Genomic DNA, 16,506 nt, shown 5'->3' with positions numbered 1-16,506 from the left:
TTAAAAATGCTTGGGTTGAATTTGTATTGACTCTCAAGAGCAATAAAGCCAAGAGATACATGAACACCTCCTTTAATGGCATCACAAACTAGGCTTTGCCATTCAAACTCATTCAAAGCCATATTTCAAATAAATGGCTTGCTGGAGCCCAGAGATCTTTATATTTACATGTAGTGTACTGCTTACTTCAATAACACAGATCATTAGCAGGGAAGTTGAGTTTGCACATTTATGTAGATGCCTTGTTACCTTATTTGTTACTGAAGTAAAGGTGATGCATAATCTATAGTTTAAATTGGGTCAAGCAGTTGCACAATAAATGTCAGAAATCATGGTCATCCAGAGATAATTAGACATTCATAACTGCAGTATAACAGCAGCCTTAATTCCCATCCCTTGATGGATTTCATTTTCAAAATAACATAATAAGGTCAGATTCACTAAATGAGTTGTCCTGCTGCAAAGCAATTGATAGCCATCAAGCATAGAAACTAGGCAATGGTGAAAATCCACTACAATTTTACTTACTTTATTTAAAAACCCAAAATACTTAATTCCATTTAATTTAGCACCAATACAGAATTTCAATTGTTCGGTTGTGTATTGCAAATATGAAATGAATTTAGTAAGACATCGCATAACAATTGCTGATCTTGGGACAGTTACTTAAAGGGAGAATACACAGATAGAATTCCACTTCATATTTTCTTTTAAAACCAGGCTTTTGGGCTACAACTATGCAGGACAGTTCATTTGCAAGTACATCATTCAGGAATGATAATCCAACAAATGAAGCAATGACAAAAACAATGGCAAAGCAACTAACTAAAAAATGAAGCAGCAAAATAATCACATGACATAAAACAATGAGAAGGGAAACATGGGCAGAGCAGGTTTAACAGGCAAACAGTGGCGATAGTCAGCCACTTACAGAATCTGCTCCATGCTTTGGATCTTCGGGTTCAAGGTAGATCTTCATTTCATCTGGTTGATGCACCAGGTTTCTGGCAGAACAGGGCCAAATGATGCTCTCAGTGGGATGAGGGGGAACTGAGGGAGCCCTCTCTGTCAAGTCAAATAATTGGGGAAGAGGAGGGCGAGGAGGGGCTGTTTCATCTTCCTAAAGAGTCCATATAATAAATGCACTATACAATTTGAGATATACCAGATATTCCTTCAATTTAAGATGTATGCAAATCAACATGATCATGTTCTATCAGTTAATGTCTACATATATGAGAAAGCAAATACAGTAAAATTCATGTGGTCTGGCACTTCACAAACCAGAATGTTCCAACAATTAGTTTATCTGATCCCACCCCAATAACGAACGTCTGCTTTAGTAAACAAAAGACTTTCTGATGCTAAATGACATCAGACCATTGGTGAATAACATTGTAAAGAAGTTTCGAAGCAAGAAAGCATCCAACTGCTGTTGAGTAGCCTTGTGAATCGAAAACTGGACTGATTGATACTTTTAAGGGCTGTTGAGAGGCATTGCCTCTTACTTAAATTAATACCTGTCTACAGTTCTATATCTCACTTTATTAGGGAATAAGTATTTTAAATGATTTGTTCACTCTAATATGCCATCAGAGCAACTGAAGATAGTGAGCAGAAATTACGGCTCCGTGGCACATGGCACAGCAGTGGAGGGGGACAGAAAGGCAGGTGGCTTGTGTCATTGATATACTACTGTTATACAAGTACATTTAGGTTAACATATTCAGAACCTACCATGAAGAAATGTTTTGAATATTAACTAGGAGCGATGGTCACTTGCGCATGCAAGAAAACAGCGTGTATTGTGCGTTTTGTGACCCTCTTCACACTTTTGATTTGCCAGCATGACACAGTCTAGACGCATGCTGGAGAGCACAACATTTCACTGCAATGCATTATAACCTATTCTTCAATTCAAAGTCATCTTCTCTGAATGATCAGATAGTTACTACACTTTTTTGGCATTGATATTTTAATTATGTTGGTAATTTTGAATTGCTGAAATTTCAATATTTTGTTGAAGTAACTTTGAATAGTCAGAAATAGCATATCCATGACAGACAATGAATGAGGGATGTATTTTTTTTCTATTTATCCTGCTCCATCTTTTAAGTTTCGAAAAATAAATGCACTGTGCCAAGTAGAACGGTTACCAAATGAAAGTTCAATCTTTATGTTAAAATACCAAGTATTAATTTGAAACTGTCTAAACTTCATTTACAGATTATAATCAAAAAGTTATCTAAGGATTTTTCTTTTCATAAAAATTAGTGATTGCAAATAAATCGCACACCTCCTGCCTACACCTTGACGTAGAAGCAGATCCAGGTTGTGAGTCAGCAGTACCTAAGAACAGAAACAAATATAAAATTTAGATGTTTTGTAGCCACAGAATTGTGAATGGAATTCTTGCAATATTTACTTGTTGAAACTCACCTTAGTTTTGAATTCTACACGATGTACTACTATTCTGAATGTTTTCAAAAAAAACTTACTGAAATGACCTTGTCCAAATAGTGGATAACAAAGTGTGGAGCTGGATGAACACAGCAGGCCAAGCAGCATCTTGGGAGCACAAAAGCTGGCATTTCGGGCCTAGACCCTTCAAAGGTCTTTTCTGATGAAGGGTCTAGGCCCAAAACGTCAGCTTTTGTGCTCCTCTAATGCTGCTTGGCCTGCTGTGTTCATCCACCTCCGTACTTTGTTATCTCGGATTCTCCAGCATCTGCAATTCCCATTATCTCTTGTCCAAAGGGTGCCCTGCCTTCTGTTTATGTAGATGTAAAGAATAGAGAGGAACAAGCAGTATTAGTTTTCTCTCTTAGTTTTCCTCCAATATGATAGGAAGAATGATTTCTGATGTGAATCATCCATAAGGTTCAGAGAGACTTAAGCTTTGTTAGAATAAAGAGCGGTTTTCAATAAGTATATCAAGTACTAAACAGCATAGATTAAAGTTAGCCTTAAAAAGTGCTTAAATAAAAGTCAGTAAGGTGACCACAAATCAATAACAATGAATGTATATAAATAACATATGGGCAAGTGAAAAAGCCCGGAGGAGTCTGCCAGGAGCAGCACCATGTGTTCCTAAGGTATCAACCTGGTGATGCCACAAAACTGGGCTACTTACATGCCAGGCAGCACAAGCAAGAAGACACTGACAGAGCTAAGCGAATCCATAACCAATGGATCAGATCTAAGCTCTACAGTCCTGTCACAGTCGTCAATAGTTGAGATAATTAAACAACTCACTAGAGAAGGGAGGTCCACAAATATCCCCATCCTCAATGACTGGAGAGCCCAGCACATCAGTGCAAAAGGCCAAAGCATTCGCAATAATCTTCAGCCAGAAGTGCCAAGTAGACGATCCATCTCAGCCTTCTCCAGAGATCCCTGGCATCCTAGATGTGAGTCTTTAGCCAAGTCCATTCATCAAGTCCATTTTCTTGTGACATCAAGAATCAGAGGCTCTGGATACTACAAAGACTGTGGGCCCTGACAACAATCTGGCAATAGAACTGAAGAGCTGTGCTCCAGAACTTGCCACACCCCAGACAATCTGTTCCAGTGCAGTTACATCTATTCGACAATGTAGGAAATTGTGCAGTAATGTCCTGCATAATAAAAAAGGCAGCACCAGTCCAGCAATAACTTGCTCACAGATGCCAAGTATGGGTTCTGCAATGGACACTCAGCACCTGACTTCATAACAGCCTTGGTTCAATATGCACAGAAGAGCTGATATTTCCAGAGGTGAGGTTAGAATTACAGTTCTTGACATCAGAGGTGCATTAGGCTGAGTATGGCATCAAAGAATCATATCAAAACTTGAGTCAATGGGAGTCAGGAAGAAAATTTTCCGCTGGTTGGAGTCATATCTGATACATTGGAAGATGGCTGTGATTGTTGGAGGTCAATCATCTCAGCTGCAGGAATTTCTCAGGGTAGTGTCCTCAGTCCAACCATTTTCAACTGTGTCATCAATCACATTCCCTCCTTCCTAAGATTCAGAAGTAGGGATATTCACCGACACTTACACAATGTTCAGCACTATTCGTGACTCCTCAGATACTGAAGTAGTCCATATCCAATTGCAACAAGACACGGACAATATCCAGGCTTGGACTGAAAAGTGACAGGTAATATCTGCACCATGCAAATGCCAAGCAATGACAATCTCTAATAATTAACCACAGCCCCATGACATTCAAAGGCATTATCATCACTGAATTCCCCACCAGCAATACCATACCATTCATCAGAAACTCAACTGGACTTGCCATATAAATAACATAGCTCCAAGAGCCAGTCAGAGACAAGGAATACTGAGTGCCCAAAGCCGTCCACCATCTACAAAGCATAGGACTGTGATGGGATACTTCCCACCTGCCTGGATGAGTGCAGCTCCCGCAATACTAAAGAAGCTTGAGACCATCCAGGAAATAACAGCCTAATGATTGACAACACAGCCAGAAACATTCACTGTCTCCACCACCAACGCTCAGTAGCAGCTGTGTCCTATCTGCAAAACGCTCCCTGCAGAAATTTGCCAAAAGTCTTAGACAAGCACTTTCCAAACCCATGACAACATCTGTCTCGAAAGGACTAGCGTAGCAGATACCTGTGATCTCCACCACCTGCAAGTTCCCCTTCAAGCCACCCATCATGGTGATTTTAAAATATGTCATCATTCCTTCACTGCCAAAATCCTAGAATTCCCTTCTTAATAACATTGTGGGTCTACCTACAACACATGAACTGTAGGAGTTGAAGGAGGGAACTCACCATCACCTTCTCAAGGGCAACTAAGAACAAGCAATAAACGCTAGCCCAGCCAGCAACACTCTCATCCCATGAATGAATTTTTGAAAAATGCTCTCTACACTCAAAGGTGGGGTGAAGACAGAAACATTTGAAATAAACGTCAAACAATGTAGCAGAATCAAAAGCTTCAAAATTGCAGTAACATATAAGGCTGGGTGAATGCTGAATGGGCTTTGATGGATTAAACAGCAATATTGTGCCTGCCTCTTTGTAGGTTACGTGGAACAGTCCCTCCTCTGCACCTACACAGGCCCCAAACCCCACCTCTTCCTCCGGTACATTGATGACTGTATCGGCGCTGCCTCTTGCTCCCCAGAGGAGCTTGAACAGTTCATCAACTTCACCAACACCTTCCACCCCAAACTCAAGTTCACCTGGGCCATCTCCAACACATCCCTCACCTTCCTGGGCCTCTCAGTCTCCATCTCAGGTAACCAGCTAGAAACTGATGTCCATTTCAAGCCCACCCACTCCCACAGCTACCTAGAATACACCCCCTCCCACCCATCCTCCTGCTAAAATTCCATCCCCTGTTCCCAATTCCTCCGCCTCCGCTCCCAGGATGAGGCATTCCATTCCCACACATCCCAGATGTCCAGGTTCTTCAAGGACCGCAACTTTCTCCCCACAGTGGTCGAGAACGCCCTTGACCACGTCTCCCGCATTTACCGCAACACATCCCTTACACCCCGCCCCCACCACAACCGCCCCAAGAGGATCCCCCTTGTTCTCACACACCACCCCACCAACCTCCAGATACAATGCATCATCCTCCGACACTTCCGCCATCCACAATCCGACCCCACCACCCAAGACATTTTTCCATCCCCACCCTTGTCTGCTTTCCAGAGAGAGCACTCTCTCCGTGACTCCCTTGTTCGCTCCACACTCCCCTCCAACCCCACCACACCCGGCACGTTCCCCTGCAACCACAGGAAGTGCTACACTTGCCCCCACACCTCCTCCGTCAACCCCATCCCAGGCCCCAAGATGACTTTCCACATTAAGCAGCGGTTCACCTGCACATCCGCCAATGTGGTATACTGTATCCGTTGTACCCGGTGTGGCCTCCTCTACATTGGGGAAACCAAGCGGAGGCTTGGGGACCGCTTTGCAGAACACCCTCGCTTGGTTTGCAATACACTACTGCACTTCCCAGTCGCGAACCATTTTAACTCCACTTCCCATTCTTTTGATGACATGTCCATCATGGGCCTCCTGCAGTGCCACAAGGATGCCACCCAAAGGTTGCAGGAACAGCAACTCATATTCCGCTTGGGAACCCTGCAGCCTAATGGTATCAATGTGGACTTCACCAGCTTCAAAATTTCCCCTTCCCCCACCGCATCCCATAACCAGCCCAGCTCATCCCCTCCCCCTACTGCATCCCAAAACCAGCCCAGCCTGTCTCTGCCTCCCTAACCTGTTCTTCCTCTCACCCATCCCTTCCTCCCACCTCAAGCTGCACCTCCATTTCCTACCTACTAACCTCATCCCACCCCCTTGACCTGTCCATCTTCCCTGGACTGACCTATCCCCTCCCTACCTCCCCACCTATACTCTCCTCTCCACCTATCTTCTTTTCTCTCCATCTTCGGTCCGCCTCCCCCTCTCTCCCTATTTATTCCAGAACCCTCTCCCCATTCCCCTCTCTGATGAAGGGTCTAGGCCCGAAACGTCAGCTTTTGTGCTCCTGAGATGCTGCTTGGCCTGCTGTGTTCATCCAGCTTCACACTTTATTATCTTGGATTCTCCAGCATCTGCAGTTCCCATTATCTCTATATTACTATGGGATTTGCTTTCTGTAATTATAAAGTTTGTGAAAGTGCTGCCAAAATCTATTTTACTTCAACTAGGTTCCTTTCTTTCAAAAAGAATTACTGCAACCTCAAAACTAGACTCTAAATGTATACTCAGGCCCCAAAACAAGTAGCAGGGTTCCTCTCTAACACGTGCACCATTTGCTGCCTCAGGGTTCCTTTGTTGGAGGACACCTTTTCTGATGGCAGTGAGCCCAGAATTAGAACAACACAAATGTATTCCCACAAACTGCTATTTTCTGCTCCATCACACTCTTCCAGAACACAGCCATTCAAAAAATGGCATCTCCCAAATTTAACCTAGGCTGCAACTTAGTTAAAGACATAAGCAATGCTCAGTAGGATAGTTGCCGAAAAAAAAATCTTAAATCAGCCATGATCGAAGTCAGAGAAGCTGTGCATGGAAGGGGAGCTGCAACTTAAATATTATAACTCTGCCATAGCAGAGAAATAACTGATTGGGAGATACTGATTAAAATTGGGGAACAAAATACATACTTGTGGGTTCTTGCCCAAAATACTGGATGGGCACATTTCCAAAATGCCTACACCAAGGTGCTGCATAGTAGATCAAAAAAATGGAATAAGAGAATAAGTAGCAGAATGGAAAGGAAGTTGGCTATAAAAGTGAGTTAAAAAGTTAACAACAGTTTTTTAGATTGACAAGGATGGGAACTGTTACTACATAATGGTGTTTCCATGCAAAATTTGGACTTGGCAATGAGGGAGAAAATTTTAATGTTTATTAATTTTGGGATGTAGGTAATATGGAGGAGGTCTATGTTAAGTAATTCATAAACTTGAAGAATAGATGGGGAGTTAGCATGAGAACTGCAATATATGTATGAAAAAAAAATACACTATGGCAATCCAGCATTTAAATGTTCAGAGGAACATAAGGGCCTGATGAATACACAAATCACTGAAATAACTACACAGATCACAAGGCTACGTAAAACCAAAGCAAACAAAGTATATGCTTTCCTTTCTAAAGGGCTACATTTGAAAATCAGGGATGTTATAAGGCCATAAGACCATAAGACATAGGAGTGGAAGCAAGGCCATTCGCCCCATCGAGTCCACTCAGCCATTTAATCATGGCTGATGGGCATTTCAACTCCACTTACCCACACTCTCCCCATAGCCCTTAATTCCTTGCGAGATGAAGAATTTATCAATCTCTGCCTTGAAGACATTTAACGTCCCAGCCTCTACTGCACTCCACGGCAATGAATTCCACAAGCCCACCACTCTCTGGCTGAAGAAATGTCTCCTCATTTGCACTCTAAACTGACCCCCTCTAATTCTAAGGCTGGGCCCACGGGTCCTAGTCTCCCCGCCTAACAGAAGCAACCTCCCAGCATTCACCCTTTCTAAGCGATGCATTATCTTGTATGTAATGTTAAAACTTATAGAACTGGATGAACTTGAATTGTTCTTTCTGACCTCCATAGTATAAAAACACAAAAAGAAAACATTTACACAGAGGCTATATTTGTGTTTTTAAAAAAGAGCACAGTCACTGCAGAAGCTACAAAAAAAAATTACTAGAATTATATCAGAATTGACTTTCGCGTTTTAGAAGAAACAGCTGGGGATAACAATGTCAAGGTCTCCCAGTTCTTGCAAGTTTTTCCTGTTCTTCATTCTTTCATGAATTTTTGGCAAGGTCGGCATTTGTTGTCCAAGCATAAATATCTTGAACTGAGTGGGTTATTTAGCAATTTCACTGAGGGCAGCTAAGAATCAATTACATTGCTGTGGATCTGGAGTCATACATAGACAAACAGGACAAGGGTGGCAGATTCATATCTCTGAAGAAGATGATCAATGATAGCTTCATGGTCGCTATTAGAGTGATTGGTTTTTACTTCCTTTTTTTATTAATTAATTTGAATTTCTATATGTTGCAGCGCTGGATTTTGAGCTCTAGTCCTCAGGACTTTGCTGAGGTCTCCAGATTACTGGTCCAATACTATTTATACTACTTTACAGTCTTGCCTTGATAGGGTAGAGGCAGTGAAAAGATTCTTGCTTTTGTGAGAAGGACAGAAATCCAGAACTACAGCCCAAAAACACATGCCAGTCACTAATAAATCTAATAGGAGAAGCAGGACTAACTTCTATACCAGCATAAGTGGAACTTGCTTGCACATGGAATAGTTTAGATAAATAGCAAAGGTGCATCTGCAGGGAAGCTATATAACCACAAAGAAGAGGAGCATACAATAATAGAATCATATTGCTAGATGAAGGTGAGCAGGAGGGTCTTAAGCGTAAACACTGGCAAGGATCTGTTGGATTGAATGTCCTGTTTCTCAGCTGTAATACTTAAATCTTTACTCATGTTTTTACCTAGAGAATGGAAGGCAGGAGATCATCTTAGTACACATGGTAAACTGTTTCCTATTTATCACAAAATCAGATTGATAGTTGTGCTAATTATTGTAACCTATGACATGAACAGAACTAGAAAGGCCCTCTCATGTGAGAATACTACAATTTTGGTTCATCAGTTCAAAACAAACTTAAAAAACTGCCATTCAAGACTTCATTGTGTAACTAACAAGTTGTCTGCAGGCTTTGTAGATAAGCTGAAATATAAACTCACAGTGGGGTGTGGGAAGTAATGGAAAAGAAAATGAAACAACACTTCAACTCATTACCTCTACTGGAATCCACATTAGTTGCTATTTAATTACTTGAAATTCGGACCAAGAACAGGGTTGACTTCTCTTACCAGTGTTGCCAGAATTCCTCCTTTGCTGTTTACTTTGGGAGAGTCCTTCCATAACATCGTCAATTCTCCAGAGCTCCTTTTGAATCTGAGGGCGTTGTTGAGCAGTTAACTCCACCTTGGAAGAAAAGTAAAGCATTCATGAACACAGATGCTTTATCAGGCATGAAATGTATTGGAGAGATAACAACAGTGTTTGGTTAGGTGTGCTGTATGCAAAGGAATAATGCAATAATGTTGTTACAAAATAGATAAAATGTAAGGAAATTGCAGTGAACAATGTGTCTACAATTGCACGCTGCTGGGTATATATTCGATGGAAAAGGGGTTATGTTATTGTTAATACAAACAGACATCAGATCCATCTGTCCAAATACAGCCAGTACCTGAACTTCATCACATCTGTCTAGTTGTTGTTGTAAGTGGGTTCTTGCCACAGTTACGTCATACTCTAATTTTTCATACTCTTTCCATGTTCTTTCTAGTTCCTAGATCATAAAGTACATAGTTTAAACAGCAGAATTATTTTATTCTTAAAAATTGTTTTTAAAATGCATTATAGTTTCCATTCTTAAAAACAACCTCACATGCTATACACCAGGATTAACTTAATTCAGTAAATTGTAATCTTACAATTTGAACTAAAATGAGGGAAATCAAAACCTAGATCACATTCTCTTTCTTTCAGTTTACTGAACAAGACAATTTGAAAAATAATCTGCATTCACAAACAAATCAAAGATCAAAAAATTGCACATATGTGCTGGGTGATGAACAATGAGGGGAAATTTTAATCTTCCAAAGATTTAAATCCCTAAAAATGTGAAATTCTAAAGCAACGAATGGACAAATTTCTGGTTTGAAATGGGTGGGTGAAGAACTTCTCATTAGATGGATCAGAAATGTGAATTTGGGAATAGAATTTGTACCAAGGCTTCTTAGATTAGCCACCAGGTGGAGTGCAAGGACTAACTAAAGCAACTTCAGTTTATGTCTTGACCAGCTCCCCTCCACACTTTTGGGAAGAGATTGACATGCTCAGTGCCTCCCAGTCAATGATATAGCCAGAATTTACATGGGCATAATCTTGCATTAGTCAGCTCTGTCGACTATAGTATGCCAAAATGATACTCAAAATGTTACATATAATCAGAAAAGCCCTGAGGTGTTTTGAATATAAATCCTATGCAAATTAAAAGCTCACCAACAGTTTATGTGTGAGTTTAATGTGTGAGAATGTTACAAAAAGAATTACAAACTAAAGCAGACGTGGTTTTCAGATGTTACTACAAAAAACTAATAACAATTATTCCAACTTACTGCAGTGGCTCTTGATATCTCCCTGCAAGTGCTGAGTAATCCATTTTGTAAAACATCTCTCTGCAAAGCTACACTTTGCACTACAGTAGGATTTTGTGCATTCATTTCAATCTCCTGACTTGCAGCTAGTAAAGCTTGTTCAAGTGTATGCTGCAAACGACAAAGCAATATTTACAGTCTAAATTCAATATATTTATTGGAGATATGTATTGTGTTGAAATTGAAATAATTTGATCATAATTTCTTACTTTTTCTTTATGCAGCTGCTGCAGTTTCTCTTCTTGCTCACAAACAACCTTATCCTGTTCACATAATTGGCTCAATTTACCCTACAACAGCAAGTGCAAAGATTGACAAATGACAATGCTAATTCTCTATCAGAGCTACAAATGGCTTTAAACATTTCTTCAAGTTCAGCAATTGCTGAAGACATGCATCAAGAAAATATGTCAACATAAATGTTTCTTTCTAATAAATTTCCAGTCAAAGGAAACCAGCATTTCCTGCTTGAGAACACTGTAATCTCACATTTTAAACAAAGCCAAGGTAAATCAGTAACCTAGTTCACAATTTCTTTTGGTTTACTGAACAAAGCAATTTGAAAAACTAATGCATTTGCAAACTAATGGAAGATTGTAAAAATTCCGTTCCCCTCAAAGACTTATATTTTTAAAAATGTGCAATTCTAAAATGTCAAATAGACATAGTTCTGGTTTAAAATGGAATGGACAAATAACCTTTCATCAGAAGGTGGGTCAGAAATGCAAGTATGGTTAGCAGACTGCATACCACTAATCTTATCACCTATTTAAATGTAATCACCACGTTGGGTTTGTCCTGGCTCAGGAAACACTCTTACCAGATTCAGCAGTGAAGTTTATTTTCCAACTGCACAGTTGTGGAATAGGAGCAAGTAAAGTCTTTCCCTCCAGCACCCCAAGGAAACACACTATGATCTTCCCTTCAGTGGTCAATCAACCTCCAGCCTCAAAGCCCTTCCTTTTTTCTAGTGTTACTGCAGCCATCTAGCATCAGGCTTCATCTGTCCAGCCCTCAATCTGAACACACAAATATAATGATTTAGGAATAGAAGCGTGCCAAAAGATTCTGATGAGCAGTCACCAGACTCAAAACATTAACTCTGCTTTCTTCCTACAGATGCTGCCAGACCTGCTGAGTTTCACAAGCAATTTCGGTTTTTGTTCAAGAATCTATTGACACTGCCCTTAAAAAATATTCACTGCCTTCACCATCTGGGGCAGAGTTCCAAAGTTACACAATCCTCCAAAATGAAAGTTTCTGAATCTCTGTACTAAAAGGATCAACACCAATTTTTAACCAGTAACCTGTTGATGGGCTCATTCACAAGAGGAAATATCCTTTCCTCACCCATCTTGTCATGACCAATCAGGATCTATTATAATATTATGATATGTTATTGCTATATCCATTTTACTTTAATTGAGTCATTCCTCACTCTTCAAAGAACTGGACCGTAAGCATTAACTCTGCTTTCTCTCTACAGATGCTGCCGGACTTGTTGAGATTTTCCAGCAATTTCTGTCTTTGTTTCTGATTTGCAGCATCCATAGTTCTTCCATTTTTTACTATATTCTGCACTCTGTTCTGCTACCCTGATGTACTTTGTACCATCTGCCTGTATAGCATGGAAAAGAACACTTCTCACTGTATCTTGGTCCATGTGACAACAAGAAATCAAACTCAAAACCCAACATAGCTTCTTAAATTTCAAGAAAAACAACCTTAGCTTATTAAGCCCCTCCCTATCATTTAACTTTCAGGACTAAATTATCATTCCAGAAAATCCACACTTTACTCCCTAAGGTGTAGTGCTCACAGCAACCAGGTGCAGCCTGACCTAGAGCTGAACCAAATTTTTGACCTTTTGTGTTCTATTCTATATAAACAGTGATAAACATTCCCCAAATCACCATTTCAGTCAATGATTTTAAAAAATCTCTACCATATTCATCAGGCATGACCTACTCTTTATAAACCCACATTAGCCCTCTAATCAGGTGAAAATTTTTAAGGTTTTGGCAATCCTGTCATTTTAGATTCTGGTTTCAATGAAATGGTTCTAAATGTAACGGAAATGATCTCAGCTAAGCTTTTTAATTTTCTAGGTGAGATGGGGAAGTAAAAAGAAAATACTGCTTAGAATTAGTGAACTATGACCATTTCACTGACAGTCTAAGATTCACATTTGGGAGGCTGTTGGTAATCAATTAATTGACAGAAAATATTAATTAAATATGAACAGAAATAAAGTATTCTTGGTAACAAAAAGCAATTTTGTATTGCATGATTTCCATTAAGGAGGGAAATGTATTCCTGATATATATCAGCAGACAAAATCCAACTTAAAAATTGCACTATTTTAAATTTAAGAATCTGTAGTATAGCCTTAGAATATCTTTCAAAAACTTGCTGTTGCATCTCATCACAAAATAATTAAGACACAATAACTCAAAATTGTGGTAGCAAAACACTAAAATATTTTCACATACATCAATGTCCAGATTTTCACGTCTGTGGCTGTATATAGTTTCTCTGTAATCATCTTGTTGAGCCAGCTACAAGAACATGAGTGAAAAAAAAACAATGGAGTTAAAATCCCAATGGATTAACTAAAGTGAAGTTCAGCAATGTGGTGCTCCCATCAGTTAATCAAAATTGATGGGAGCATGTGTTGAAGATAGGGCAACAACATGTAGCATTGATTCTTCAATCTATACATAGTTCAAACAAGGCTTCCAAAGGGATTGGTGAACTTAGCCCCGGGGTTAAACAGTTCATGATTTATTTTTTCCCTGAAATATGAAAAGTGAACGTTATCTTTGATAAGAAAGATAAACATTCTATGGAAAAGAACCTTTGTCAGAAATAAAGAAATCCCAAGATTATAGGTTATAGAATGTGTTCTTACAACAGAACATTTACACATTATACTTATATCAAATAAAGAATTAACTTTTTAAATGGGATCCTTTGAAAAATAAAGTGCCAATGCATAATGCACTGTGTAACATTCTTTTTGCCTGTATTTTGAATGGGCTTACTAACTTACATACAAAGCAATTATAGACCAAAGTTTAAAATCATTAAAGCAAAATGTTGCGGATTCTTGACACCTAAAATTAAGACAAAATTCTGAAGTACTCAGCAAAGAAACAAAGTTAACGTTTTTAAGAGAAGTCATACTGGGCTTGAAATGTTAACTGTTTCCCGCTCCAGAAATGCTGCTAGACCTGCTGCATATTTACATTGCGTTGATTTTATTTAAAAAAAATCACATCAAGGCAAGACAAAAACACTGTTGTCAAATTTAATGCAAGCCACTCAACAGAAATATGATCCACAATGATTTACTACTTCTTCAGATCTACAGACCAGATAATGCAAAGATCTCAGACTCATAATGTACTAAACCTAAACTGAGAGCGAAATCTGTACTGTGCATCAACCAGCAACAAAGCTCAATGCTATTAGCAAATTCCAGAGCTATAAATTAACAATAAAGTTAAATTCAGTTGATATCATATTGGGGATATTTGTAACAAATATTTCACATCTGTAAACTGTACACAATTTTACAGAAGAGATAGAAGTTTGGATTTCCTCAGCTGCATTATTTGAATATATTAGCAGTTTTCTTTTGTGAGGCAGTTGTAATCTGGAAATTTAGACTCTAGAAATGACATATTGAAACAAATGCCATCTTTGAAATTCCCCTTTAAAACAGGCAATACAACGAGGGGATAAAACTAATCTGTGCCATTAGTACAAATCACATCTATACCATGTCTTGTGCTATAGCAGTTTTGTTTTTCCATGAATTACATAGAAAAGAAAATGGGAAAGGATGAGGCTATGGTGCTGCAGGATGGCCCGTCAACTTGCTTGATGCATTTTGTGTAAATGGCACATGTCAATTTTACCCCATGTGAACAATTACCTAAGTAACACAGAATACTTGTACAAATTATCTGATCTCAGCTCACATAACTATTGCCTTAAATCAGTCAGTTTATGAACATATTCATTAAGTTAACTAACTATCACATCAGCTTCATAACAAAAGAATACATATTATCTGATCAACTTTGAAATCTTATTTTACTATGAAAAGCTGAGGCATTCACACCACCATCCCAGTGTCAGTTGGGCAATTAACATACCTGCTTCTCTAGGGTAAAACCAACCTTACCTCAAAATGCAGCTGCAAATCAGAATATTCATGTCATATATTTTGGGCTATAAATCTGCAATACCATAGGTTCAACTTATATGAAAAAGGCAACAAACAGTTAAGGCAGTCTAATAGTTGACATGCAAGTTTAATTAGTTCAGAATTTCCATTTGTCACTAGATGGAATATTATCCACAACATCACCAAACGTACCTTGCATCTGAACTTGAACACATATAGGTTGAAGAAAGTACAGACACAAACTGCAAACTACAACATTTCTGCTGCTTCTGCTTTCATACACTATATACATTTAAGCATGCTGTCACAACTGCCATGCAGAAACATTGAGCTACGTTGAAAACAAAGTCAGGGATCACATTTGTAATCAACTTTAAATTACTTTGTGGGTACACATTTAGGATGCACGAGCAGAGGTCAGTGTATGAATAAGCAACAGCACTGTGTTTATACTTCAGTAAATTTTTGCAGAATAATTATGCTTTTGTTTGCCAAGTGATTTAATTTTTTTTAAATTTTGAAACAGATTAGAAATCTTCATTAATAAATTCCAGTTGAACTTCAGTTACCTCAGGGTTTAAGACTGACCCACATTTCTCTAAATTATGAAACCATTTCATAAATTCATTTTGATTTGATTTGTTACTGTAATAAATCAGTTGATTCTTTTTCTCACGTTATACTATATTTCCTGTTCCATATGAAATTAATTTCATTCTGGGACTTGTCAGACTTGACTGTAGAATTCCAAAACCAGATCTAAAACATAAGGGAGTATAACTTCAGCAGAGTTTGCAGCAAAGCGTAACATATGTTTTGGATGGTAAAATAAGCCATGCTAAAACACTATCTCAGCATAGTTCAAATGCATGGATGAATATCACTGAAGTAAATAAGAACTCCAGGGTATGATTTAAGTGTGATCAACTGAAAACTGCCATACATAGGGCTCTGTGATTAAGCAAAGCAATCAATATCCAAGACCTTACTTGCTTGTATACTTGTGGCCTTGGTGCTGAGTTCTCAATCATTGTGTGAACCGTGGCGATTAAAGGTTCATTTTCTTTCATCTATTTCAAATCAGGAGGAGCATACAGTAAACATCAGTTTACAGCATGGCTGGATTTAAAAGATGAAACAGTGATTATAGCTCCTGCATTTTGGAATAGGTACCAAAGCCTTTTGCAAGCATTATATACCAAACTGAAAAAAAAAATTCTTGAGGGACTAGGTATGAAGAAATTGGGAAGTTTCTAGGTTTGATTATAAAATTCTGTTGACAACATACTGGTAGAATGTGATCAATTGGGTTCAGCTTTGGCAAATTTGTATCAACTCAACAGGTTTGAATTTTATTCAAAATAAATTACAATATGCTAAGTGTAACACTGTGGTAAAATGCTTGAAACTCAGGCAAAATACTTCTTTTTCCTGCAGTAAGAGGTAAAATATGGAGCTTGCTCATTTTCTATTTCATATTCTTTATCACTGATAAAAATATGGAGGTTGGGCTAGTTTCCCAATGTATTCTTTATGTCAGAGTACTCAAAAATCCAAGGTTTTTAATG

General features: G+C 38.7%; 1 protein-coding gene across 17 annotated transcripts in view; it reads right to left on the bottom strand.

The window, feature by feature from the left end:
- The window catches only part of plekha5 (pleckstrin homology domain containing, family A member 5), a 259,844-nt gene that overhangs the window by 26,799 nt on the left and 216,539 nt on the right, over window positions 1-16,506 (bottom strand). For 11 of the 17 annotated variants that reach the window (XM_059654679.1, XM_059654681.1, XM_059654680.1 and 8 more), the window contains 8 exons: window positions 15,928-16,008; window positions 13,236-13,301; window positions 10,953-11,033; window positions 10,705-10,854; window positions 9,771-9,872; window positions 9,388-9,502; window positions 2,297-2,349; window positions 932-1,120 (listed from right to left, as the gene is read on the bottom strand). In XM_059654679.1, coding sequence (XP_059510662.1) covers window positions 932-1,120; window positions 2,297-2,349; window positions 9,388-9,502; window positions 9,771-9,872; window positions 10,705-10,854; window positions 10,953-11,033; window positions 13,236-13,301; window positions 15,928-16,008 — 837 coding nt within the window. Of the gene's footprint in view, window positions 1-931; window positions 1,121-2,296; window positions 2,350-9,387; window positions 9,503-9,770; window positions 9,873-10,704; window positions 10,855-10,952; window positions 11,034-13,235; window positions 13,302-15,927; window positions 16,058-16,506 lie in introns of those variants that run through there. The other 6 variants (XM_059654683.1, XM_059654684.1, XM_059654687.1 and 3 more) reach the window with 4 other exon arrangements.

This window comes from Stegostoma tigrinum, chromosome 25, assembly GCF_030684315.1.
Source record: "Stegostoma tigrinum isolate sSteTig4 chromosome 25, sSteTig4.hap1, whole genome shotgun sequence".
Taxonomy (NCBI): domain Eukaryota; kingdom Metazoa; phylum Chordata; class Chondrichthyes; order Orectolobiformes; family Stegostomatidae; genus Stegostoma; species Stegostoma tigrinum.
This window is presented reverse-complemented; position numbering and strand designations above follow the sequence as displayed.